This window comes from Convolutriloba macropyga, chromosome 1, assembly GCF_964194025.1.
Source record: "Convolutriloba macropyga chromosome 1, txConMacr16.3, whole genome shotgun sequence".
In the NCBI taxonomy this organism is placed as follows: Eukaryota; Metazoa; Xenacoelomorpha; order Acoela; family Convolutidae; genus Convolutriloba; species Convolutriloba macropyga.
In genome coordinates this window covers 50,276,254-50,304,234 of record NC_134468.1, presented here as the reverse complement: position 1 = coordinate 50,304,234, position 27,981 = coordinate 50,276,254, and the positions used below count along the sequence as shown (strand labels likewise).

The 27,981-nt window shown below is 33.9% G+C and overlaps 1 protein-coding gene across 8 annotated transcripts in view; it reads left to right on the top strand.

The window, feature by feature from the left end:
- The window catches only part of LOC142340085 (short transient receptor potential channel 4-like), a 63,848-nt gene that overhangs the window by 24,852 nt on the left and 11,015 nt on the right, over positions 1 to 27,981 (top strand). For 3 of the 8 annotated variants that reach the window (XM_075390510.1, XM_075390544.1, XM_075390527.1), the window contains exon 2: positions 11,909 to 13,135. In XM_075390510.1, the coding sequence (XP_075246625.1) occupies positions 12,562 to 13,135 (574 nt within the window). In that variant the 5' untranslated portion in view covers positions 11,909 to 12,561. Of the gene's footprint in view, positions 1 to 10,085; positions 10,262 to 10,704; positions 10,997 to 11,417; positions 11,636 to 11,747; positions 13,136 to 27,981 lie in introns of those variants that run through there. The other 5 variants (XM_075390518.1, XM_075390563.1, XM_075390536.1 and 2 more) reach the window with 5 other exon arrangements.

The window sequence follows — 27,981 nt, the reverse complement described above, 5'->3', positions numbered from 1 at the left end:
CAGTTATTTTCTAATAAATAGCATTGACTTCGAAAACGTTTACGTTCATAGAGATAAAGATAAAATAATAGAGATGTCCTCCCAGAAGATACAATAGATCTCACACTCAGAAACAGGTGTAACCGTAGGACACAGTCATTCTCTTACTTGGAACATAAAAACTCTAATCGATCAAAACTCAAAATTTGAATAAGAAATCCGTAAGAAATATTTACAAAACATTTTCACATTTTAAAGAAAATTTGTTATGCTTCAGTTTCGATTCTAATTTCCTAAGTATAATCTGTCTCACTCTGACGTAACTTACTTTTTACAACTTCAAAAACTCATTTCAAATTTATCATAATTGTATTCAATCAGATACGCGTATACGAAGTGCATAAAGGTCAAAGAAGGTCGGAAGAGTGAAGATTTTTCAAAATTTCAAGCCTCCATTCTGGCTTCAAAAGCAAAACAGCCTCTTCAACAGTCTTTTTAAAGAAAGATTCAATTTTCAAGAGCTTTTGATTGGTATTATTTTTGTTTCTCCCCGCTTAAGATATCTATTGGCCAAAATTGACAAAAAAAACTTGGAGTTTGGAACGGTAACATCGAGTTGTTAGCAAACCCGGGTAAACCAAAAGTTGTTATCCTAGAACTTTCCTTTTATGGATCCTTAGTGTCATAGACGAAAAAAGTTGTACGAAATTGGTAGGGTTAGAACATTCCCATACAGGAAAGTTCTCTGGTTACAACTTTATCATAAAGGAAAGCTCTATGACTACAACTTTCTCATAAAGGAAAGTTCTATGATTAAAAATTTTTCATAAAAAGGAAAGTTCTAGGAGAACACATTTCTCATAAATGAATGTTCCAGGATTACAAATTTTTCATCGTTTCGAGCGCTAAAATAGGTTAAATACTGTCGGAAAAAATCTACAATTGAACTAACGAACAATTTTTTGAGATTTTCCAGTATGTTTTGGGTGTGTTCCCCTCCTCCTTCTCTTAACCGGGCTGGGGACCGGCTACGGCGAAGTTACAAACAAACAACTATAGATGAATTGAGTCAGAGCAAACTGTAAAAATCCGCATTCTAAGACTCTCTCCAAGTAAAACCAAACAAACAAACAACTATAGGAGTTTTTGAGAACAACACTAGGTAAAATACCAGGCTTAAACTCTATCACCAAACAGAACAAAGCATAATACATTGTTTTTTTAACAATAAATTTTTAAAATTCGCTGATCGCAAAATTCGCAAATTTCCGTATGAAAAACTAACTTTTTTCCTAGACAAGCTATAGCAAAAATTCTTTTTAATTTACACTCTACGCACACTAGGGATACTCCATACCGAGTTTGATTTGATTTGAACAACTCCTTGACCCGATGAAAAAGACGTACTTTTAATGATAAGACGTAATATTATAGCCTTCAGAGACTTCCATCTTGGTCTATAAAATGTTTAATACGATTTTTATCTCTAGAAATAAATTTTTCACTGACTCCAGTCGCGTTGAATTACAAAAAGAGTTCAAATATCGTGAAAACAACTCAAAGGTAGTAAGTTCAAATGCATCATACACCTAAATGAGAAAAAATGATATTACCTTTTAAGTGAGGATAAATTAACGTTTTTTTGTTGAATCAATATATGATTGGCGAAACTCGTAAATGGTCATTTTCAATAACTTTATAACCCTTAAAAGCATTCTAGAGCAGAACAACTGTGCTACTGAGGCCATTACACAACTTTAATTCAGAAATTGTGGTCCAAATTTTCTGCCACAAAACAATTTTTCTCTCGGGCCTAAATAGAGAACTTTATACGTACTTTACAGGTGATAACAATTTTAAAACACTGGTTTTCAGAAAAATACAAAATAAACGTTTTTTTATTTCATTTTGCATACATCAGGTGTGACTGGTTTAATCGGAAAAAACGTTATCAAATTACGCATTACATTAATTTTAGCTGCTAAGAATCACTTACATTTGTTTTTGCTTTATGAATTTTTATGACTACGACTTTTCCGTCAAAAATGCAAAAAGGTGACCTGAGGCGCAGACTTCAGTTTTTTGTAGAATGAATATTTTTTGAAACATGTGTCAATTTTGATCTCTAATTCTTAGGTTGCGAAAAAAAATTATTATGAAGTTCTATGGCCAGAACTTTTCCATAAATACGGTATAACTGAAAAGAAACTGTTTCCAATTTTTTTCTCACTAGTTTTTAGAAACAAAGTATTTGTGCTTTGTTTTAGCCGTGTTCATGATTTCTCTGAAAATTTGTTAATTTACAACCTTCTTAATATGAAAGTTTTAGGATTGAAACTTTTCATCGACGACATAATAGGAAGTTGTAATTTTACAACTTTTTCAATTATGAAGTCAACCTCGGGAATACAGTTATGAGAGTTTGAATTATGAAATGAAGCAAATAAAAAAGGCATGAGATAGGGTCATAAATTTGCAGAATTCCAAAAAAAAAGAATTTTCAGTTGCTCAATTTTTGAGGTAGTTGAGATAATGAGGCAGTGAATAATACTCTCGGAAATCATATTTTTTCGGTGATATGAATTTCTTTGATCGTCGATGTCGAAAATTACTTTGTGTTGGTATTTTCTGAAGTATCGCTATAAGGGCACAGAATCATCGGCGCGCAACGTAATTCTGTTTGATTGGGACACACATCATTTATAGTAAAAGTTGTCTCTTCCAAAATGTGTCTTTTTTATTTCTAAAAAAGAAAAAAGCAAATTTTTATGATAAGCATTTGCGCGGTTAAGTGGGCGAGAGCGTTGCGATTTATGATGGGCTTTGTTTTTGTTTACTTTCAAAATCACTCTGAGGAAGGATAATGAGGTAGATTGGGCAAGATCTAACCGATATATATTGCTTTCATCTGTCCTGCCTGTATATACGTGTCTTGCTATTGTATACTTTCACGGATGGATTAATTTTACAATAAACTGGGAGGTTTTAGAGGTTTAGGATTTATTATTTATTCTCTTGTTTAGACCGTCTGCCTTTCCAAACCATATTCCATCAATAAATGATAATAAATCCCTTTATAACTTTAACTCAACTTTGCAATTTCATTGTTCAAATATGAAAATGAGCCTTGGTTTTGGCGCATCCTCGTATAACTGGGTAGGTCCTCCCTCTTCACTATTTATTAATGACCGAAACACTCGAAACACCGTCTTGTTTACAAAAACCCATTGTCACCACAAGCCAAATCGAAACAGAGGTCCGTATCTTATTCATGAATTGTGGAAGGCAGGAATTAAGTGAAGATGTGATATAACTCTGAATCAATTTCAATTCACTAGCTGGTGATAATATGGATGTTAAGAATAATCTGGTTTTACGAAGATTATAGTTTTAATTTTTTTCTCTTGGCATGGTTTTAATAGAAGAATCCAAAAAAATCACAAAATATTTCAACTGTTCGGTCGTAAACTTTTAAGTGAAGTTAAATGGCTCCCAAAAATTGTCAGTCCTCTGCTATATCGCTTGTCACACTTTCAAGGCAAAAAGTATTTTAAGTAAATTTTTGGTTCTCAACAACAATTTGCTGTCATTTACAGAATATGTTCAAATTAAAAATCAAACTCTCAATCGCAAACATGAATTGACGTTTATAACATTATTTTTTATTAATCTTTCTTCCTTCTTTTTCTCTCTACCTCTTGTCTTTTTCCTCGCGTATTCTACTTTGAACAAACCTTCAGTGGTTAATTTCTTGATCTTGATATTTTCATGATACCTTACTCTCACTTATTGAATTGTAATGAAATCTTGTCAGATTAAAATCTCTTGTCAGATTACTACCAAAATTGTCAGATTAAAATTTCCTAGGCTATGCTTTGAACTACCAAAACCAGCATTAACTGTTCAGAATCGTTTTTCTTCAATGGTTGCCACTTTTTCCCGTCTAAAAAAATTTGCATTACTGTTTAAAAATTAGACGTATCAAATTCAGTAAAATCTTCTCAACGAAATTATAAAATTTAAAATATTTTTTAGTTAAATGATGAAACTATCTTCCTTCCGATAAGATGTGATAATCAAAATGTCTCAGTTTTATTATACCAATTTGCATTTTCAAATTATTAAAATTTTCGATAAAGAAGCGATGCATTTGTTTAAAAAAAATCGTAGAAACAAATTTTAATAGGAAACAACAATTATAAAAAATACTTCAAGAGCAAAGTCAAGGTGTTAAACTTCCCCCTAAAACTGGGTTAGGTTAAAATGAACAATTTTCCTCTTGTCAACAAAAAAGGGATTTAATTTCAATGAAATCTTTAGTTAACATAATCAATCTACTGACCATTGAAATTTTCAAATTTTCTTGTTATTTTTTTCCAAGAATTCAATTTTGTGAGGTCAAAATAAAAATTTTCAGTTGTTCCACAATGTTGTCCAGTGTATAAAAATTGAAATGGCTTGATATTTTAGACTAGTCTTGTTTTGTTTAATGTGTTCAAAAAAGAAAAAAATATTTGAAACTACAAATTTTTATCACGCTTATTGTTTGCATCATTTTTATGGTTTTGATTACCATGAATTAATAATAGCAAAACTTAAAAAGGTGTCAAACTTAATTTTATTTTTGCATAGCGTTCAAGTAGAACTAGATTAATTCTGTCCTGCCCCTTCATATAAAATATTCGAAGATTTTCAAAAGGCTATAAGATTCCTTTCTAGCAGAATACTTTTATGCAAACAAGTTTCTTATTACTCAAAAATAGAATTAAAAATAAATGAACTATTCAATTGGTTGAATAGCTCTCAACGTATGAAAAATAATTTGATAAAAAAATTCAGGAAAGAGGAAATTTTGTTTGAAAAAACAAAAATACTGTGCAAACAAAAAAAAAACTGTGCAAACAAAGTTATTTGTTTCTGCTGCTCATATTTGATGTTTAGTTTGATTTTGTCTACCACCGACAGTCCCTAAAACTGGATCATTATCTTTCGATTCAGAAAAAAAATTGAAAGTTTGCTTGCAGCCAATTGATTTATCTTCATGATGAGAATGAACCAAGCAAATAATTAAAAATCATTTTTTTTCTAACAAATAGCATTGACTACGTTCATAGAGATAAAGTTCAATTAATAGAGATGTCAATTATATATAATAGAGAAGTTCAATTAATAGAGATTTAACAGATCTTCCAATCAGAAGCAGATGTATAATAGAGAAGCAGATATATATAATAGAGAAGTTCAATTAATAGAGATTTAACAGATCTTCCAATCAGAAGCAGATGTAACCGTAGGACACAGTCATCTTCTTACTTGGAAAATAAAAACTCTTATCGATCAAAACTCAAAATTTGATTGAGAAATGCGTAAGGAAAATTTACAAAAATTTTTCACATTTTAATTAAAATTTGTTATGCTTCAGTTTCGATTCTAATTTCATAGATATAATATTTCTCATTCTGACGTAACATATTTTTTCCAACTTCAAAAACAAACATTTTTGAATTAATCTTAAGTGTTTTTAATAAGATACGGCGTATACGAACTGCAAAAAGGTAAAAAAAAGTAGGAAGCTTGAAGCTTTTTTTTCCAAAATTCAAGCCTCATTTCTATTCCTCAAACGAAAAAATTTCAACAGTATGTCTAAAGAAAAAGTCAATTCATAAGAACTTTTGATTGGTATCAGTCTTTTTTCTCTCCACTTAAGATATCTATTGGCCAAAATTGTCAAAGAACTTGGAGGATGGAACGGTAACATCAAGTTGTTAGCAAATACAGTTATGAGAGGTTGAATATTGAATTGAAGTAAATAACAAGGGCACGAGAGAGGGTCACAATATTATTGGATTCCAAAAAAAAACAGATTTTTCTGTTGCTCTATTTTTGATGGAGTTGAGAAAATGTTGCACTGAAAAAATTTTGAGTGAAAATAATCTAAAGAAAGGAAAGGAAACTCTTAGTTAGCCAGCTGGTAGTAATCTCAAAACATCATCTGGTTTTCATTTAAACGGACAATAAGATATGTATTCGCAATCAAATGGTGGAAAAGCGTATCGATATTGTTGTTTAAATCAATATTTTGAAAATGGACTTAGCAAATAAAAAATATTTGTTTCTGCTGCTCAAACTTGATGTTTAGTTTGGTTGTGTCTACCCCCGCGTGTCCAAAAAATTTTGATTCTGAAAAAAAATGATTTCTCTCAGCCAATTGAATTATCTTCATGATGAAAATGTAAAAATCATATTGTATCATAGAATTTATAAATAACGAAAAATAAATGGATGCAACAAAAATTTTGCCGAAGTACTGTTTGCGCTCACTCTAATTTCGTATCAGAAGACTTCAATTGAAGTGCAAAGCACTCATCTGTTTCATGTTTTGTCTATAATTTTTAAAAAGAATTAGCTCTATGCAAGAACATAGCCTGTAGCTGGGGCCTCAAATCGACTAAAAAATTGTTTGGATGAAAAAATTCAAAGATGAAAGTTTCTAACTAAGCAAGCTGGAAGTACTATCAACAAATCGAACATGTTCTGAATTAAATGGAATGCACCGTCAAAGGGTGGAAAAACGCGAATAATTTTGGATAAAACATTTTTTGTTGAAAATAAGGTCTTGGAACTAAAAAATACTTGTTTTCGCTACTCAAATGTAATGATAGGAGTGGGTTTGTGTGCCCACATATTTCTGGAGCAATGGGGTCATCATCTTTTGAATAAGAAGGTAATATTCTGGACATTTCACATTATTCTTAGCTTTTGCGCCAAAAATTGCATAAAAATGTAAAATAGTAAATTTGTTTTATGATGTGCAAAAAAGCATCAACTGTTAACCAAATCCACACCTAAAAATTACAGGCTGTCGTCATGCTTTGTATCATTGTTCATCATTTTTCGAATGGCTTTATTTTTTTTAATCCACTGCACTGCCCCCATCCACTTCGTACAGACACAGAGACACAAGCACACACACACAGACACACGCACAAGTCCACGCATTCACATAGGCATACACCTTATAAACGAACACAAAGGATTCGCTACATAACTGAACACAAGCGAATTGCTGTGGGAGCAGATAAATATTTCTAAAAGTTGCTTCTTCGTAATGTAGCAAATAAGGTTGGGAGTTTGTTGGTTGAAAATCAAAAAATTATATAACCAAAAAGTTACATCTCAATTTTGAAGAGGTAATGTAAAACATCCCGTATCCATTTTCTTTACATTTTGTGGATTCCATTTTTTATGAAAAATTTGGTAAACGAACCAGCTTCATAATGTCGAACAAAACTTTGTAAACCATGATGAGTATAAACTTTTTCTTGAGCTAAATAAATTTGCCGCGATTTTTTCCGTATTTTGACAGAAAGTAAAATAGACTACAAAATCACTGTTTTAATTGGCAAAAAATGAACATTTAGTGAGAAATAAGGTCAAAAAATGTCAAATCTGATTTCAGTTTTCTTCAAAAAACTCAATCGTCAGGGGAACCATTTCAGTTAATCAAAACAAAGTAGTTCTGGAGAAAATCTAATAGTGGCAGTTGACCTGTAAACTATGCATATGAATTGTTTTAACGTTTCTTTTTCTGCATGCACTGATTTTGTTACAATTGTTAAATGAATTGTAAACAAGTAAAGTTGTTGTATGGTTTGCGAAAGACAACTAAATCTTTTTCCAAAAAAGTTATTCGTTTTCCGAATGGTCTCCTTTTAGATCGTGGTTGAAACAACTTCAATTGATGAAAACAAAGTGATTCTCAAGAAAATTGAATAGCTGACTAGTTTGACCTGCAAGCTATCAATCGTGTTTAATGTTTCTTGTTCCGAGCAGACATTGACAGTGTTAATCTGAAAAACAGAAAGAAAAACACATTGGATTCATTAGCTTTTGAAATTATGATTCGGTTGTTGTTAACAATTGTTGTTGTCCAGTACATTTTTTTAAATTACGGTATTGAAAATGCTACAATCTTTTGTCCTTTTCATATATGAAAAAGACAAAAGATTGTACCATTTTCAATGCCGAAATTTTCAATTCTCTATAGACTCAACAAAACACAGTGTAAAATTTTGCTGACTGGTTTGAAGTGCTATAACGATAAAGCCAAACCAGAAGGATCTAAGTTGTGTTAGCAATTAAAGTTCCCGCCAGGCAACAAAAGGGTAATTAAAAAAAATTTGAAAAGCCTGCTTTCTTCCCAATGCGTATAATCTGTTTCCACATAGCTATACTCTGGTTTGATGAGAATTTTGACCCTTGAAGGCAGAGCGATAGTAATTTACTGCTGTCTATTAGAACAAGTTTCTCTTTTTTCTGACTTTTTTTGTGTATTACTCTGTAATAACCAAGCTAGTGGTATATCAAGCTATCAAAATTGCTACTTCTCCAGAGCTTTGGTGCAACGGTAGCATGCCTGATCGCGGTTCTGGAGAAAGTAGGTTCGAGTCCTCTAAGCACTAAATCTTAAGCAGTATATGGAGTTAGCTTTTACCACAGTTGGTTTGTTACAATTGGTAGAGCTTACATAAGTGGTTTTGACCTTGTGTTGCCTGTACCCTTAGTTGAGTTGGCGTTTGAGTTGTGTGGAACCGACTCATTTGAGAAGAGAGAAGTGTAATAACCCAGCTTTTGGTATATCAAGCTATCAAAGTTGATAATTCAGCAGAGCTTTGGTGCAAAATTTGAAAAGCCTGCTTTCTTCCCAATGCGTATAATCTGTTTCCACATAGCTAGACTCTGGTTTGATGAGAATTTTGACCCTTGAAGGCAGAGCGATAGTAATTTACTGCTGTCTATTAGAACAAGTTTCTCTTTTTTCTGACTTTTTTGTGTATTACTCTGTAATAACCAAGCTAGTGGTATATCAAGCTATCAAAATTGCTACTTCTCCAGAGCTTTGGTGCAACGGTAGCATGCCTGATCGCGGTTCTGGAGAAAGTAGGTTCGAGTCCTCTAAGCACTAAATCTTAAGCAGTATATGGAGTTAGCTTTTACCACAGTTGGTTTGTTACAATTGGTAGAGCTTACATAAGTGGTTTTGACCTTGTGTTGCCTGTACCCTTAGTTGAGTTGGCGTTTGAGTTGTGTGGAACCGACTCATTTGAGAAGAGAGAAGTGTAATAACCCAGCTTTTGGTATATCAAGCTATCAAAGTTGATAATTCAGCAGAGCTTTGGTGCAACGGTAGCATGCCTAATCGCGGTTCTGGAGATAGTAGGTTTGAGTCCTCTAAGCGCTAAATCTTTAGCAGTATATGGAGTTAGCTATTACCACAGTTGGGTTGTTACAATTCGATTTGCGGTCTTTCATAGAGTCAAATCGATAATGTATTTAATTGAAGTCTTATAAATACAACAATGCGTAGCGTAAAACTATCATGAAATCAATTTTTTTATACTTGCAATACTAGTTCCCGAGTTTTGCGAGAAACAAAAATTTGTATAAAGTCAGTTAACAATTTTAACAATTTTGCGAAATATTATTTTTCTATCTCTTCGCAGAAGATATCAATCAGTCAAAGATGGAGATGTTCTGCTTATGCGTGAACTTTGTGGCACGGTGCCTTATATTTTCAAAATAATTTGATTTTTTTTTTCTATAAGTTTTGTTTTTAAGACGAATGACCAACATTCACAACGATGCACCACCAAATTTGTATCACAATCAATGAACGCACTGTATGCTCCCATGTACTTTGTTTGAAAATTACGTTCCAATTTTCCCCGTGATATAGCCCTATTTCGTTGTTGCAAGTAAAATTGCAATTTGATGAGACTCAGAAATTTCACATCGATCACTGTAAAAAAATTTATGCAGGATTATATACTTCATTTGAGGAAAATCGGTTCCGTTGCGCTACAAACTTGTATTTTGGACAACCATTTTGACGTCATATAGTTAGCAGCGGTTTCTAACCCTGACAAACTTAGAATAGAATTTGTGAACTTCGCTATACCATCTGATTTTTTTTAATATGGACATAATATCTTTGTAAGTTTGTAAGTTCAAAAGAGGAGTCTTGATTATTGGAGGGGAATTTTGCACTAATTTTTGGGTCGGGGGATGTAATTGCCGGGTGAATTGAGCATGTACTTTGAAGACCTATATAGCTTGGAGTGAATTTGAAAGAGAAGTGTGATAAACATACACATTATTTTAATTCGTTCATCAATAATTCCGAGAAAGAGATACTTGAGAGTCTGAACAATGTCCCAGCATGTGAACAGTGTTTAGAGGCGCTACTGCGCATTTAACAGTCCGTGCCTTATAATCAATGCAGGTATGCTCTTTCTACTCTATTTATGTAGCTGGTTATCATTCTAACTGAAATATATAACAAGCTCACTAACAGTGCAAGAATAAAAATAAGTTACATGTTTCTCTTTCTTGAGGGACTATTACCAAATATAGACTTTGAGCGGGCCAGTTTCTGGCAATCTGGTTTTTTTGGTAAATTAGACTGAATTATTGAAGTAAAAAGCGGGGCAGTTACTTAATTTGCCCTTTTTAGTTTTTCCTTGGTTAAACCGTTTCTTTTTCTTCAAATAAACTGATTTTTCATGTTTTTTCTACATATTGCTGCAACATTTCTAAAAGTCTGTCATTTTCTGCTTTTTATCTTGTGAAAGTTTCCGTAAATATTTCCCAGTTGTTCCCATCACTGAATGGTGAGAACGAACCTTCAGATAGGATTTCTTTTGACATATTTAGAGAATTAAACATTGCGTTAGAAAATCCTTTACAAATTTCCTGATAAGATGGAAGCAAGATCTCATTCAACAGGAAGCACAAGAGAGAAGGGGGGTTCACGGATGCTTATACACACACACTTTTTGAAGTCATTATCAATTTCAAGAACCACATGCCAAAATCATATGCTCCTTTCAGACGATGATATTTCAAAGAAGAACCTTATATACATGGACATTAGTTGTTTTTGTTCACAGGAAGGGTGATTAGCCAGCCTGTTTTGTTGTTTCTTTCTCCCGCTCCTCCACCACCACAACCACCACGGGTCCGTGCAAACAGGCTTAATTTTGTCTGAAGTCCAGCCCCCTCCCCTCAGTAAGGACCATAGTAAGGAACCAAAGCGCGGTGGATATTACAAGAATGAAAAAGAAGAAACAGCACTCAATGTATCAATTACTATCTCTTGTTCTAACTCAAGTGTTTTGAAGAAGGTCGCCCTTTCTTTATATACTCTCTTTTCAAAAAAGAGGTTCAAGCAATCATGTTACTACAACCACTGCCACCACCGCCGCCATTTTGTAACACTCGGCAAAAGTCAGAATGTTAGTGAAAAAATTGGGGGCATAAATAAGGAGAAATAACTTCTGTGACATCACATACGTATTGGGTGGGTGCTATAGGAAAAAGATTAAGAGGAGGAATCGCTGGGAAACAACAATTCCTGGTAGCTTTTTCCCTGTGAACAGTTTAGGGGGACATCTTTTGGTTTATTTTTGCTCAACTGCTCTTCTCTATCCTAACTTTGTTTCTTATTTTGGTTGGCTGGCTGGCTGGCTGGCTTTGTCTGATTAGAAGACATTTGCGCACATTTATGCATTTATTTTGTGATGTGAAATGCGAACGATTGGCGGTGTATTGTAGTGTTGGTGCTGGTGTTATTGAGTTATGTTGTTTTTGTGTTCTGGTAAGTTAATAAATCATAACTAGCTAGCTCTAACTAGCCCTCGCAATTTCCCTTATTACCGTTTCCCCTTTTGTGATTTCGTTGGCTGAGCCCACAGTTGTTTGCCCAGCAGATGTTTTCATCACCCCCACTTTTTCATCTCTAATTTCATCATCCATACATGTGAAAACATTTCACACCTTACATACACACACTGCTCATTATCTGTTTACAAGTAGATTTGAAGAGTCAAATTTGTAATAGTCTTGTTGACAACACAACAATGTTATTTAGATGTAATGTTTACTCAGGCGCTGTGTGGGACAACATCGCATCATAATTTACAATTTGTCCCCCAATTTGATGCCAGCTTCTTCTGTTCACTTCGCTCTCTCCCTCTCTCCATCATTTTACTCCCCACCCCCACCCCCGCCCCCTCCCCCAAGTCCTATTCACTCATAAATCACTCAATCCGTGCGATGATGGAAACTTCCGTTACATTCAAACTCCAACTTTTATCCCTTTTCTCCCTTTTACTTTCCAACGTCTGTGGACAAATTTCTATCAAATTACCAATTAGCGACTTCCACTCTATCTCAAAGCAGATTATTCAATGATTAGTCAAGAGAAAAAATAATTGCAAATTTCTATTTGAAATACAACTGGGCAAAAGTTTTAGGGAACGCAACTGATCAAGGGTAATTATGAAAATCCCACCTTGACCTTTTTGGGAACTTTTCCCAGCCCATAAATTTGAACTCAATATCGTTTTATTTACAATCTCTGTGTTATCAGTGTACTTGCGCATTTGTGACAATTCTAGATTATCTGGAGCGGATTTTGCGTAAATTCCTCTCAATATTTACAATTGACATCAAATTAGCTTAGAATTATTCAATTATAAATTGTTATTTTGCAATTTCAATATTCCTGTTATTACTTCTAAAATGTCTATTACGAATTTAACCAATTGTCTTTACTACAAACTACCTCCTGACTTTGAATCCTTGGCTGAAGATGAAGAGGCATGGCTCCGGCGACATCTGGACACAGGGTTCCAGGTACCCAGGGTATCTATGGAAACCATCAGCATCAAATCAACTCCTGAAAAAGCCGATGGAGATCAGTTGGATAGTCCTGGAAAAAATGACAGCAGAGATATCCAACAGAAATTTCTGGACGCGTGCCAGAAGGGAGACTTAGTCACGGTATCCGGAATGTTGGAGGACAAGTCACTAGTTCTGGATTTTGCAGACCCGCGAGGGTTCACGCCTCTTCAGCACACAATTAAAAATGGTCACGAGGAGTTGTGCAAGTTACTTATAACCGACTCTCGAATATCAGTGGTGGATAGTTTACACGCAGCAGTCGAGAACGGGAAAGACTCGATTGCAAAGGTGCTTCTCGAATCGGGCATCTCACCAAATGAGCCCGCAGTGTCTGAGATATTCGCGCCTGGAGTTACTCCGTTATTACTGGCCTGTCTCAATGACAATGCTGCATCCATTCAACTGCTCTTAGGTAAGAATATATCCGATTAAGAAATAAACTTGAATTGCTATTTGATAAGTTACTACATAACCTAAATAGCCCGAATATTGAATAGCCTATCAGTGAATTAAATCTTGACCATTAATTAAGTAAAGTTAAAACGTTCCATTGAACATTGGCATATAAAGATTCTTTTGCACTTCTGAAAAACTTAAAATTATTCTTTTTTTGACAGTAAAACATTCAAATTTCACTGAAATCTATAGAGAAAGCGAGGTTTTGGTTAAATATAAAAGTTTCACTTCGCGTGCAGATATAATATTGATGATTAGATCCAATCAAGCGCATTTCAAACTACGTACTTAAAAAATTTCTATGTGAAATCAAGAAATGATTGAATTTCTCTGAAACAAATTTGTGCCGCCTAGTTATAAAAAAACAACTAGAAACGCCTAACTAAGAATTTTCTAAAGACAACAACAAAGCTCGTAATGTGCGTCCACATATAATGTTTATCTTCATTTTGATGAGTTCTAGAAAACAAACATCATTAACATCATAACTCAGTTTTGAATTTAGTGCGAAAACTAAAGAATTGCAAAAGTGTAATTGCCCATTAACAAAAAAATGATAAAAATACATCAAAAATACTCTTTTTCTCACCTGAATGCCCCTTAAGTTTAATTTGTTTACGTTTTTGCGAATTACGATAGACAAAAAAATTGCTTTTTCGAATAAAAGGAGTTCTTATATAAAAAGTTTGCGGTGCATGAAAAATGTAGTCTCCTTGAGAACAATTTGTCCAAAAACTCTTCGATAATTATTGTATATTTGATAAGTTAAGTATTATGGACCCAGATTTGAACATTTTAAAGGACTAATGGGCCAAAATGATTTGCGTTTCTAAAAGCAGAAAACATCTCTAAAAGTTGTGACTTTTGTTTCATTTTAGGTTTATTCTTTTGCCTATGCTTCTGTTTCGTTTTCTTCCAAATTTAAATATTTTTCGTGATTACCAACCCTAACTACCGAGAAAATGGACCAGTACTGGATGCGAACCAGCGTCTCTTACTTGCAAGTCTAGTGTGCTACCCATTTACACCAACTGTCCTAAGCCCTCGAATTTTCTCTAGCCAAGTATATGTCGAACAAGTAGAATTTCTTGTCAAGTTATGTCAAGCTTATCTTATGCACGATTTACATTAGCTTGTTCTCTCTGAAACTTCTAACAGATGTTTATTTTGGACGGCCTTCATCTCGTTTTGTTTTTGCAAAACGTAAAAACTTTTTTAGACAAATATTGTTGGTTTATTCAACAACCACTATCATCTATTCAACTAACGCGTTTAGCATGAAATGGATCGTATAACTATGAATGAGGAATTTTAGAAGCAGATAGCTGCGTTACTTATCAGAAACGTAGTACTTTGGACTCTTAAAGGCTTTTATTTAACCTGCAGCTGTCGAAACAGAAAATAGTAACTTTGGTACTGATCAGAAAGAACGATTTGTGTTCCCCTTTGAAACTTCACAGAAGCAATATATTGTAAAGCGGTCAATTTACATTTAATGTCTTCAATGTCAGTAATGTCTTCAATTATAAACAATGTCTTCAGTTTCAAAGACTACAATAAATTTTCAACATAATAGACAAAACAAAAGCGCGCCAATAAAGCGCTTACTGCATTGATTTCTGTAAAAACATATTTTTGAATGCAAGCAACGTATCTGAACAATTGTAAAGTGGTTTTAAAATTATTGGTTTTTCTAAAGTTGCTTAGATAATGGTAAACATTTCAGCAAAAAGAGCTCCGTGAGAGCGTCGGAAAATGAAATACGATAAACAGTGCCACTCAACTTGCGCATCAAAGCCTTAAGTGGATGTTTAATTCGCCCATTGCGCTTCACCAAAGTGATATCTAGAGGAAGTTCGTTTGTTGTCTTAAGAAAGTACTTCATGTCATACTCGCTACACGTCGAATCAGGGATGAGGTTTTGGACACAACATTTTGTCGGTTTGATTACACACTGAATTCTCTCTTGCTATGACCCGTAAGCGCCGACTCAGGCAGCCTAAGCACAGTAATACTTATTCATTTTCTATTTGGTAACCAAGCAACGTTCCGTCAATCGTTGGGGATGGCGAAACCAATTATCGTAAGCTGGCCCTCAGTCCTATGCCAATGCAAGGCGGTTGCGTTGACTCAAGCTGTATATGCCTGCTCTGAACCGTACATTTAAAAGACAGATGCTTGACGAGCAACACCTGAAGACCTGCGTCTTAGTTGTGATAGTTGAAGAAAACAACCGTAACGGTTACTATCCATCCCACTTCTCGGATTGAAGAACTTCTGTACGGTTCCGACCCGTTCATTCGTGTTTTAGGCCTAATGCGGTTCTCCCAATATCTTCCTCTTGGACGGAGGATGCTACAATAGTAAAAAAAATGTTACGTAGATTAAACCAGCGAGAAAGGTATTGCTTCATTCTTAAGCATGCAAGCCTAATCAATAGGATCAGCCCATCAAACTCGAGTATTCCAAATTGCCTCTAAGCTATTGCAAAATGCGTGAAAAACAACAAAATTGGTCGAGGAAATTAATTTTCGTTAGAACTTTTACTAAATTAAATACGATTATGTTCTTTTTAGGCAACTTTTTTGTTTTGGAAAACGTATCTGTTATTGATCTGAGCCAACAATCGGCTCAGACAAAAGTGCAGCTTGCCAGTTAGGTTGCAGTTGAGTTGATGTTGGATGCAATAATTGATGCTTTTTGCCTTGATAATGTTGAAGATAAGCTCGCTTTTATGTTCCAACCTCTTCTCGCCGGGCCACAAAAGCGTTATTTTTTTTGCTTCACACCGAAGTTTTTTCGAACAATAATTTAATGAAATGGCCCATGGAAATGCTGTCTGGAGCGCTAACTAACCTCTTACCGAAATAGTTGTCGATCTAACTGTGCGTTGTTTTGTTTTATCAATGCATTAATCACTTTAGACCTGGGAAGGATTTAAAATTTTTATTTGAATTGATTTCATGCATTGTGAACAATCAAGATGTTATAACTTCATGTACTAAATGTTTAATCAAAACAAACAAGCAAGCTTTTGCGTCTTAAAACTTTTTAAAACTGTTGAACTTTTCGCTTATGCGTTACACTATTGAATATGTCACAGGACCTAATTGTAACCCAAATCCAAATTTGTTTAAGTCAGTTGTTTGTTATTGCAAGACTTTTGATGCGTTATTTTGGTCAGTTTTTTATCTACGGTGTTAATTCTTGCCCTGAGCTTTTTCTGTTCTAACGGTATAAATCACGAACAGCTTCACAGAACCAACGATTCGCTCTTCCACCACTAACCTAGTCTTTTAATTTAAACCCTCCACCCAGTTGCTCCAGCTTTAAGTGGCTATTTAAAACTTTTTTATGCCAGCTGCATGTTTGGTGGGGGTTTGCAAGTATCTCCCTGCTGATGCAAAACAGTAGTTATTGGAACTTAAATTAATATAGATCTCGTATAAAATAATTGGGGGGCTTAGTAAATTGGTGAGTTAAGTGAGCAACAATCAAAAATTTTCATTCAACAAAACATTAAAAAAAACATTACAACTATACAAAAATGACGAAACACAAACACCAACAACTTATTGGGTTCAACGTCCACAACCTCATTTCATCTTTGGGAATTTTGTGTGTTCTACTTTTTCACTTTTTAAAACCGAAGTAATGACTTCAGTCATTAAAGACAAAACATTTTAAAACTTAAAACCAAAGTACAGCTGCAACAGTTAACAATCTCCGAAAAGTCTTTATTCATGTGCAAGTGTTTTTACCATACTTTATTGTCAAATTGAAAGTGAAAAAATTCCTAATTTTATTTATTAAAGAATTTTTCATAAACCTTTTTCGTATGAGATAGAAGGCATTTATTGTAAATAAAGTTTGCCTCATGTAATTGGGTTTTCCTTTAAGGTCAAACATAGGACAATTTAATTAATTTTTCCTCATCTAAATTGGAAATTTTGACTCTGAACAAATATTAATAAAATTTCAGTCTTCTTCAGTCACATTAAGACTAAACGACGCTGGCACCAAAGTTTCGAAGGAAAGAACTTTCCTCGAGATTCAATTATAATCTTTTCTGCTGGCTTAATACACAAGCATATTGTTTCCTTTGTTGGCAAAAATCACAGATTCGAGTTATTGAAACATCACAATAAATTTGAAAATATGCATAACATAACCATAATATAAATATGACAGAGTCCGATACAGAATCCCGTAGATATCAACAAGTGTATTTCAGTACTGAAACAGAGTAAATTCAGGACTTTTCATTGCATTTTTTAGCGTATAATATTTGCTCTGTATTAACTCTGATCATAGTCAAGCTTTGTATGTTGCTTGACTGACAAAATCAATTTCACGTCTCATAATTCATCATCCGAATGAATAAAAAATGGTCCACACATCATGTCTTTGAAACAATGTCCCCTGTAAGTGTTGTGATGATAAGTCGCACATTGAGGTTAATCATAGCATAGCGAGAAATTTTTTCGTACACTGATTAAATATTGAGTTTGTTGATTAGTATAAAATTCCTGAATGCGATTGTTTTGTTTTTCGTCTCAAGTAACGTTTATTTTGCTTATACCATTCAAAGAAAACTTAAAAACCAGGAAAAAAAGTCAAATTAGGAATGAAACTCAATTGATTTAAACAAAATGAAACCAAAACATAATCATTAGTCTTTGCAAAACAACAAAAGCCATTAACATTGAAGACAAAGTTATTTTATAGAAGAAAAAACTCATACAAAATTGGAGGAAAAATTAAAATACTTTGGAGTTAATTCAGATTGCCAAGGTTGAGGTGCCAGACCGAAAGTCGATGTGTCCAGACCATCCCAGAGGGAAAATGCCTATGTCCAGACCGTCCCAGACGGAAAGTGCCTATGTCCAGACTACCGTGCGTTCGCAACTTTTAGTGCGTTCTTCGTGCGTTCGAAGTCGAATATGTCCAGACCATCCCAGACCAAAAGCGTATATGTCCAGACTTTCGTGCGTTCTTGTCCAGACCATCGTGTGCTCCAAATCAAATTCGTGTGTTTCAACAACAAAGTTTTGTTGCGTCCTTGTGTAATTTGAGACAGTGTAATTTTGAACGCACGACGCTCCTTCGAGCGTTCATTTCGGTCTGGACATATCGACTTTCGGTCTGGGACCTCAGCCCGGGTGGCACTATTCGCACATTAGATTCGCAGATTCATCAAGATGAAGTAAAACAGACGTTACGAAATATGACTACCGGTCTTCAAACCTTGAGTAACGTCAATGGTCAAGGATCAAAATTGAGTCGTTTACAGATCAGTCGTTTTTTTAATTTAGCCATTTCCGCTTCTTGGCCATTTTATTATGTCGCATTGTTAGGGGGTCTATGCAGGTGCAACTACTGTGAAAGTGGACCAGTACTGGATTCGAACCAGCATCTCCTACTTGCAAGCCTTGTCTGCTACTCATTTATACCAACTGGTCTTAAGCTCTCGAATTTGGGCATCTCTTATAACCCGTTCTCACATTCTTTCTTGTTCCTCAAGGCTTCATTTCTCTAGCCAAGTATACGTTGAACAAGTAGAGCTTCTTGTCAAGCTAGGTAGGTTTATCTTATGCACATATTATTACAATAGGCTGTTCTCACTCAACCTTCTAACAGGCATCACTTATGGTCATAAAAATTTTCAGAAAAGCGGTCAAGCTAAGCGATGAACTAACTCATCTTTCACTAGCGAGCAAACCTAATCAATTCATTGATTTAAAAAATGTGAAAACTTCCAAAGTGGTTTCAAACCACTTTGGAGAAAAAAACATAAAACGTAGTTCACTTGCCCACAGCAACTTTTTATATCCAAGCAAAGTTTTTATACTCTAAACTTCAGAACCCATTGGAACAGAAAACCAAATATTAAGCAAAACTTAAATTGAGATTGAATGACTTTTAAAAAAACGGCTTTTTCATGCAAGCAAATATAGTTGGAAACAAATGGTTGCCCATAACAATTGTTTTTTAAATGCAAGGCTTTTTTTTCTTTCAAAAGATTCGCAAAAAGGAACTTTACGGATCTGTTTGAAAAAAATCAAAAATCGTTTCTCTTATCTAAAAGCTATTTAAATGTGGCGTGGTGTTGTAAAATTAAGCAGCTATAATATTATTTTACAGTTGTTGATTATGGGAAATGAAGACTGCTATCATGTTGTTTACGACAGAAGACAGACCGCAAGTACCAACTGAAAACAACTATCAGTTTGCGCGTATCTCTGCTACAAAAAGCGATTCATCTTTTGCAGGATGTGTTGCTGCCATGAGGTGTGAAGCCGGTAGATATTTGATTGTTGATGATGTCTCACCCAATGAGTGAAGATTTAAAAAAAAACTTTTGGTCGAAACAATAGTGAGCAAAACTAATACTTAGAGTAATATCTCCTATTGAACGAAGTGAAGCGAAGCACTTATTGACAATTTGACAGCGGTTTTTTGGTGATAAACTATTTTCCAAGTTCGGTCAATTTTAGAGCTAGAAAGACCCTTGATAGGGTATTAAACAACAAACAAATAACAGCTCTCAGGGTCCCCGAGTTTCGCCGCACTTTCCACTATTTCCTGCCAAACGCTTTGGTGGTCAGATTTCAACAAACCTCTAAAAACCAACTTTCTGGTGACCAACGTTTTTTTTTTCTTGAATTCGTTTTATGGAAAATCACTCTCAAGAACAATTGGGTCTAAACGCTTTGGCAAAGAAAATAAAAGCAACGAAGTAAACTTTTTGAACAAAATCTCTCAATATCTGATGATATTTTCTCACTAAATCACTGCTAAAGACCGCCACACTTTACCCACATTTTATTAAAGCAATTTGAACCCGAAAAAGTATCTGTTGATTTTGTCTCATTTTTTCCCGATAAAAAAATTTTCAAAATAATTTTGTTTTTGTTACTTATTTTGATTCCGCAAGAGCAAAATTCTACATGCTATTCAAAATTTATTTGAAGTTTCCGCGTAAAATTGAAGTAAAATCAACTGTTCGCTTTAGCGGATATCAAGATTACCTGCCCAATTATCAAATTTTTTGTTTTTAAGTCACCTCAAAGTAGAAAAATTTATCCAAATCAAACAAATAGGGATATATTATTGTGGATACTGCGGGCCCTCCAAGGTATAATAAAATTAAACTCTTCAGTACTCTTGTTAAATTTTTTTTACAGTTTCTGTTTAGTTTTCTCGTATTATAAAACTTTTTGTTTATCTGTGATTTTTCTTCAATAATTTGCTATTAACAATTGATTTTTCTCGTTATTCAACAACTGGTAATCACCGTTTCCGACATTAAAATTGGGGAAAATCATTTTAACCCGTTTGATGAAAATCTTCATTTTATTAATCTTTCGGGAAAACTGTTAGCCGATCCAATTATTAGTAAAAATAACTGCTGCGGCCAGATCTTTCAACAGTCATTTCTGTATATCCAGCCAGCTATGTCTCTATAATGTTTTGCCACATATGGGACCTAGTTTTTTCGGAAGAATTGTTAGTAAGGGTTTATGCTTTGTTTGCAGTTTCAAAAGTCTCTAAACTTAGCTATTTGTCATTTCAAGGTAATCTTAGTAGGCGCAGCAAAATATGACGAAAATTAGTTTCAGATTGTTTGTAAATGACACGGGACATGGTGTGGTAACTTCGTTAGTAATTCCGGGGAGTTCCAAAACCCTTTTTATGACCCGTTTATTACAATGCTCTCCAAATACTTGACTGCTTTTGATGAAAATTGATGCAATAAATCTTAAATACAATCATGGCCAAACATAAAAGAAATATATATGATTATGTCTTCGGCTTGGTAAATTAGGAATCCCAACTTTATTGGGATACCTTGCTTCTAATAAGTTTGAAGCCGACTTCTTGATAAGAATGGTCTATCTAGAAAGGATAGAGTTGCAAACAGCCCCACATTCTTTGTACAGGACTCTCTATCAACTGATTACGTTTACCTAGATAGCGATACATTTAGTGTTTTGTTTGTCACTCATTTTGGGTGCAGAACATTTATTTTGTTCGTCCAATTGGTAACTTAGCCAGCTTTATGTTGAATTGTTTTGGGGTTCCTTTAATCCCTGTTGACTAGACATAGCTTCTCTATTACGAATGCTATAAATGCTCAGTATTAATTTGGCTCAATTTTGAAACTTGGACAGGTAAAGCCATGCTAAATTGAGCAAGCATACTTTTTGGATTACGGATTTCCACTGATTGTTGGACTCAATTGCATTTTGTACGTGCATATTGGAAGATTGAAGTTAAGTGAAGAACTAATTTAAGTGACACCTAGAAAAGATTTGAAGGATTTCAAATTTTTTTCCTAAAAACTGGGTAATGCCACTTATGGAGAACAATATTTTAGAGGATTAATACAATAACCACGCACGTCAGATGTCATAATCAGACAACTCCTTTAGCTTTTCAATTGAAATAACAGTATAATCATTTTTTGAAAGAACTTTGTAAAATGGCATTCAGAATTTTGGAAAATCCAGTATTTGTTTTTCATTTCAACAACAAAAGGTAATTACGGAGAATTTTTACTTAGGTATGAGGATAGAAATTGTATAAAAAAATAATAAAAATAATAATAATGAATTCACCCAAAAATAGTTACAACCAACTTGGTAGTCCCCAGATTAGAGGAAAATCAAGTTTCAATGATTAAAATTTCTCGAAAACTTTCCATCCTGAAGGGTAATTTTTATTTTTTAATCTTTTCACTGCTTCCTCTTCCAAAAAATTTTTCACTTCTCTTCGAAACTAACATGGATTTATGTGGGCTGAATAGTCAGCAAAACCGTTTAGTAGAGACAAAAAAATTTTGAATTGGGCTACTCTGTTAAAGTAATTATCTTCAGAACGTTTCCGAAAAGTTTTTTTGGCTTCAAAAAAACTTTTTACTTTATCTGGTTTTTGCACAACCAAAAGTTATTGACCAGTGGTCAGAGGCATTCATAGAAGTTAAGCCCAGTAAAATCATGTTAAGCAGAATTAGGCCGTTAAGAACCAGTTAAAACACTCACGTGCACATTTTAAAATTCCGAAAGTCTGCAGTGCCAGAAGTCAAAAAACCAGAAGTTGCTACTTAACCAGAAGAGGACTTCCGTTGAGTTTTGTCATTTTAAAACGTGTGCGTTTCGTGGTTTAAGCATGGTTACGTTACTCTGCAAAAGTCAATTCCTCGAAATTCTGACTAAATATATCCAACCACTTCGCGGTTCTCGATAAACGCCAGAACTACTCAAGGACTCCAAGCAGAGTCACGTAACCATTAGACAATTACTGACCGACAATAGGCAATTTCGAATTATGCTCTCAACGTAATCATTGTCACCTAAAATTGAACGGCAAGTTATCCATTTTAAACATGATCTTTACAGTCTTTCCGAGCGTTGAAGATACTGAGGTCCTGGGTTCCAGACAATTGACGCATAAAAGACCGCGGAAAACACATATGTTTTCACCAATGTGCATTTGACAATTTCGTTTGTGGTGCGTGGTATTACTCTCCTTAGTTGATTCAATTTCTGAAATCCTTTCTTTATGATCATATCGAGGTGAAAATTCCAAGTCATGCTGCTGGACGTAAAAATTAATCTGATGATTTTAATTTGTTTTTCGTTTTTGAATTCAATGCATTTTTGCAAATAACTTATAATAATAGTATACGTTTAAGTTTGCAGGCGAAGTTTTTCTCTAGTGCCCAAAAGATACAGGAGAACCAGAATTATTGTTCAATTTATCTCTTGTAAGTCGTCAGAGTCCAATGTTCAGCAAACGTTACTATATTTCTTTGATGATGGTTTTTGCATACTATAATGAAGACAAAATTTGCAGGAACGTGCCGCGACATTGTTTAGGAACCTGTCATACAAAAAAAAATCAATTGTTTTCTGTTTTTAGAAATCTTAATTAGCTCCAGATTTTTTGCAAATTATGAGATTCATTCACTTTTTTTTGCCAATTTTAGTAGTTTGATAGGCACCATTTTCATCTTTTCAACAGGTAAGTCTGGCCAGGGTTTAAATTTTGATCACACATGTCCTTTGATTAGAGAAAAAGCTCAGAAGAAAAACCTATTTATTTAATTGGTGAATGAAAAGATCTTTAAACTATTATGGCTCTGTTTTTATGTTTAAGTCAACTCTTAACGATCGATAGCTTCTGGTGATAGGCAAAAGAAATAATATTTAAATGCCCTTGAAAAGCTGATCAATTTTTGTCCTTTTAGTCAGTTACACTTAGGAACTTGAAGATACTGCTAACATATGGGAAACAACAATAGTTATGCTCAAATAGCATAAAACACATTCAACAGTAATCGTTGATCTTTTACGGGTAAAAGTTTGGGGAAAAATTAGCAAAAACATCTCCGAATTTTATTTCAAACGCAACAGATGTTAATTATCCTGGACCATTTTTTATTGGAATAATTTTTAGTTGCTCAATTTAATCTGGCTATACACTTTCCTTAGGTGTGTAATATCACTTTTTATTTGTAAGTTAATCAGTCAAACTTTGAATTGGCTGCATTCTATATATGTTTAACATTAATTGTTGTGGAAAATCAAACAAAAATAAACTTTGAATGATTCCCTTATCTTACAGACATCAAAAACACATACTTTGTTAGATTACTACCCAGGTTTTGGTCCAGACCCAAATTGAGCTATGATCAGACCCAATCGAACGCACACCCCTGTGTTCCCAGACCGAAATTACAGGGTCTGGAAAACGGTTCGAGCGCACAATAGTCTGGACCATGGTCTGATTTCGGTCTGATCAGAGGTCAATTTGGTCTGGACGGTCTGATCATTGTCTTTATAGTCTGGACCATGGTCTGGGTTCGGTCTGATCAGAGGTCAATACGGTCTGGAAGGTCTTATCACAGTCCTCATAGTCTGGACCATGGTCTGGGTTTGGTCTGATCAGAGGTCAATTCGGTCTGGAAGGTCTGATTTCGAGTGCATTATTTTTTCAATTTTTTGTTTTTTTATTGAGGGATGCTGGCTCTGCCAAGAGGCAACAATAAAGCAGCGTTCCGATCATCAGACACTCATCAAAAGTCCGATGACTCTGATCAAAAACAAGGAGTCCAGCTGATAGCAAATGCCGGTCCTCTCAAGAAGAAATTTTGCTTAACTGAAGACCACGACGTTTCTTGTGGAAAGCTGTCTAAGTTCATCCATTGAGTCAGAAATATGAACTAAGGGGTATGATAAATAAATTTATTTCTCAACAGTTAGGTTTCGTTTTCAATAGCATTATTTTCGGAATTGGCTTTTCGTGAGATGATTTTAATACTGCAAACACCAGTTTTTATGAAATGAATATATTATAGCAAAATTAAGAGATTTGTTTATAATTAAAATCTTTCTCTGATCAGACTATTTTGAGCGCACTTGAGTCTGATCAAATTCTGATTAAGGTCTGGGCAATGGTCTGTAATTGAGTCTGGACCATGGTCTGAAGATGGTCTGATCATAGTCTGTTTATAGTCTGGACAATGGTCTGAATTTGGGTCTGATCATAAGCGCACTATAGTTTGCACAGTGGTCTGGGTTCGGTCTGATCAGAGGACATTTTGGTCTGGAAAGTCTGATCAGAGATCATTTTGGTCTGGATGGTCTGATCAGAGGTAACTTCGGTCTGGAAAGTCTGATCAGAGGTCATTTCAGTCTGCATAGTCTGATCATAGCTCAATTTGGGTCGGGACATAAACCTGGGTAGTACAATTAACAGCTCTTGAGCCTTAAATACTGCTTGATTCTTGAATGGATGTTTGCCTAAAATTTAAATAAACCTAATTTTTTGTTCATCTTTTTGACGATTAACAGAGCTAACTGCTTAAGATAAAAAATAATTTGATGAGGCTCTCTGATTTTGCAAATTTGTGGTCGATTTTTAAATTTTTGTGATATCTTCTCACTTTTTTTCGTTTTCGAATTAGTGTAGTTTTCTGGGATACCCTAGTTTTCTGGGATACCCTAGGAATACACGTGTAAAGCTTACAATACTAATCAATTTCCATGGTAGCCATTTTTTAAAAGAGCAAAATTCAGAGGCTTGTTTCTTGATTCCGTCACATCGTTATTGCGAAATTTGAACTCATGTGGAATATGACATGGCGATGAAAAGAAAAATTTTTCTCCTTGATTTGGTATGAGAGATTGGCAGCATGAGTCTTGTTTAAAAATTTTTCTCTCAACGAAAAAATAAATTATGAAACATTATCAAATTTTTTGGATGTAATTCATTTTTCTCGTTCTTTCTATTACTGTTCTAGAACAGTTGTAGATTTGTTATATGACTAATTTACAAAAGAATAATTCATTTTTATTAAGAAAATATATTGTTTATGAGATCGAGATGTTTTTCATTTGACCAAGTGCATATTTGAAAAAAAATCCTTTCTTCAACGCAATTCAGTTTAACTCTCTTGAAATCTGATATTAAACTTTAAATTACGTTGAACGGTCAAAATGGCAAATTATTAATTGTCCGTTTTTCTTTTCTTAAATTCTTTGCAATTTTGTATTCTTAATCGTAACAAAACGCGGCAATATACATGATTTTTAATTACTGGTCAAGCTGTTCAATTTATTTGAGAAAAAAAATTAAAAAGCACTTTTTTTTCTCATAATACTAATTTAAACAGGCTTTAAAATTTTGATAAACTGCTGGGCATGTGATGGGTTGGAACCTAATGTAGATATTATTACTATTGAGGATCATTCTTATATTACTGATAAAAAATACGGCAAAATATAATTTCTCCAAAGCTATTGATAACATAATCAATACCTGTAAAACAACTTATTATCGCCATTGTTTTACCTTTAGTAATTTTAAATTATCACACGTGTCTTTCTAAAGAATTATCGTTGTTAAATTGAATCGAACAAACCAATAGTTCTTTCTTTCTCCAAACTTTTTTTGTGTACTACATTGAATGTTTATAAGAAAGCTTTTTGCAATTTTTTGTTCTGATTAACATGACTTACTGATGTTTGTACAACAAAAATAACGTAAAACATTTTTATCGACAAGAAATTTAATAAGCAATGAGTTTTTTCAATATTTTTGTCCTGGATGGATTCTGATTTCCCACAAAGCATGTCAAGAACAGTTTTAAAAACATTTTGTTGCTTTAATAACAGTTTTTTTTGTTTTTCTTTCCATCAACTTGAAATGCTGGTTGACAAATCTCAAAGTCTTCTTTACAGCCCATTTTTCTGAGCTGAGCACTGAAAAAAATATTGAGGGACAGGATTTTTGATTTGCCTTATTACTCTACGGTTTACATAAAAGAATATTAAACAAATAGTGAACTCCGTTTACTGACTACGGTGAGCTACACTCTACTTTTAGAAATTGTACTGAGAGTGATTCAGTCTATATCCTTTTTCAATCAGATATTTTCCTAACACCAAAAATGGTTTTAAATCTTACTTCAATTCAATGAAATTTACTCTGAGAAAATTGATGAAGAATAAAGTTGATATTTGATTGAGTTTAGGTAAAATTGGAAAACTTTCCTCTACAAAGCTAAGTGGTTTTTAAGAGGTTTGAATAATATCTTTACACTTCTGCGAAATCATTTTTCAAAGAAACATGATTCAAGGCGCCGTTATAAAAATCGTTCAGTGTAGAAATATTATGTTCAAACTATAAAATTTATAGACATTTATGGATGTTTAACAAAGTTTTGTGTTGGGTTATGGACTTTCGCAAGCGGAATAAAAAGCGTTTTTAACTAAGTAAAAGAATTATTTTCTCAAAAATGAGAGAATAACAAATTGATATTTTACAGTAGAATTTAGAGATTTACAGGAGAGATCTGATTATAAGATCAAGATGGTGATTTGAATTTGGGGATGAAAAAAGACTCAAAAATCAGCTGTATATATACCCATTATCAGTGTGAAAAAGTCAAGATACAAAACTAATCTTAGCACCGTGATTTATAGTGGGGGTCGCAAAGGTTACCCAATTTGGTTTGCTTCTGCAAATCAGTCGCAAAGGGAACCATAAATGGAATGCATTTACACTTTTCTAAGAATTCATTCACACTTCCGGAGATATCATCATCATTTAATACATGCTGGGAAGATTTTACATCACTTAATCTAACTCTAATAAAAGTTATTTAGATTCACCAATTTGAACCGAATATTGATTCTCAGCACCATTTCTTGACGATTCATTTATATAATTTCTTTGATCAAAATCATATTGCTTGTCTTTCTAATCTGGTAAGTCAAAATTTCTTTCTAATTCTCACTAAGTTTAAGACTATAGTTTGATCGATATTCTAACATTTTGGATAACAGAAAACTTCTCCTTTAATTTGTTGATATTTTTAAAGGACTTATTCTTTATTGAGGTTGCGTGGTCTAACTTTTGCTACTTTCATTTTCAATTTAAGTTATTTTTTTTAAGTGATGGCGTTATTTCAACTTGCTATATTATATAAAAGAGAGACATGTATGTCGGAGATCTCATCAGCAATTTGAATTTCTGTTTGATTTATCTTCCGGATTGAAGTTTATTTAGTTCCGTACAAGGATCATATATGAGTTCATGCTCTCGGGATCTGATTTCTTAGTAAGATCCGTCTATGAAACCACAAATATCATTTGCGATCCTTGTATGACTACAAAGAACCATAATAGATCCAAATATGATCATCAGGAGCCACAAAACTATATTTTCCTTCTAAGTTCCTTTTTACTTTATCGATAAGTTATTACTGATATCATCCCGGCAATACTTTGTGAT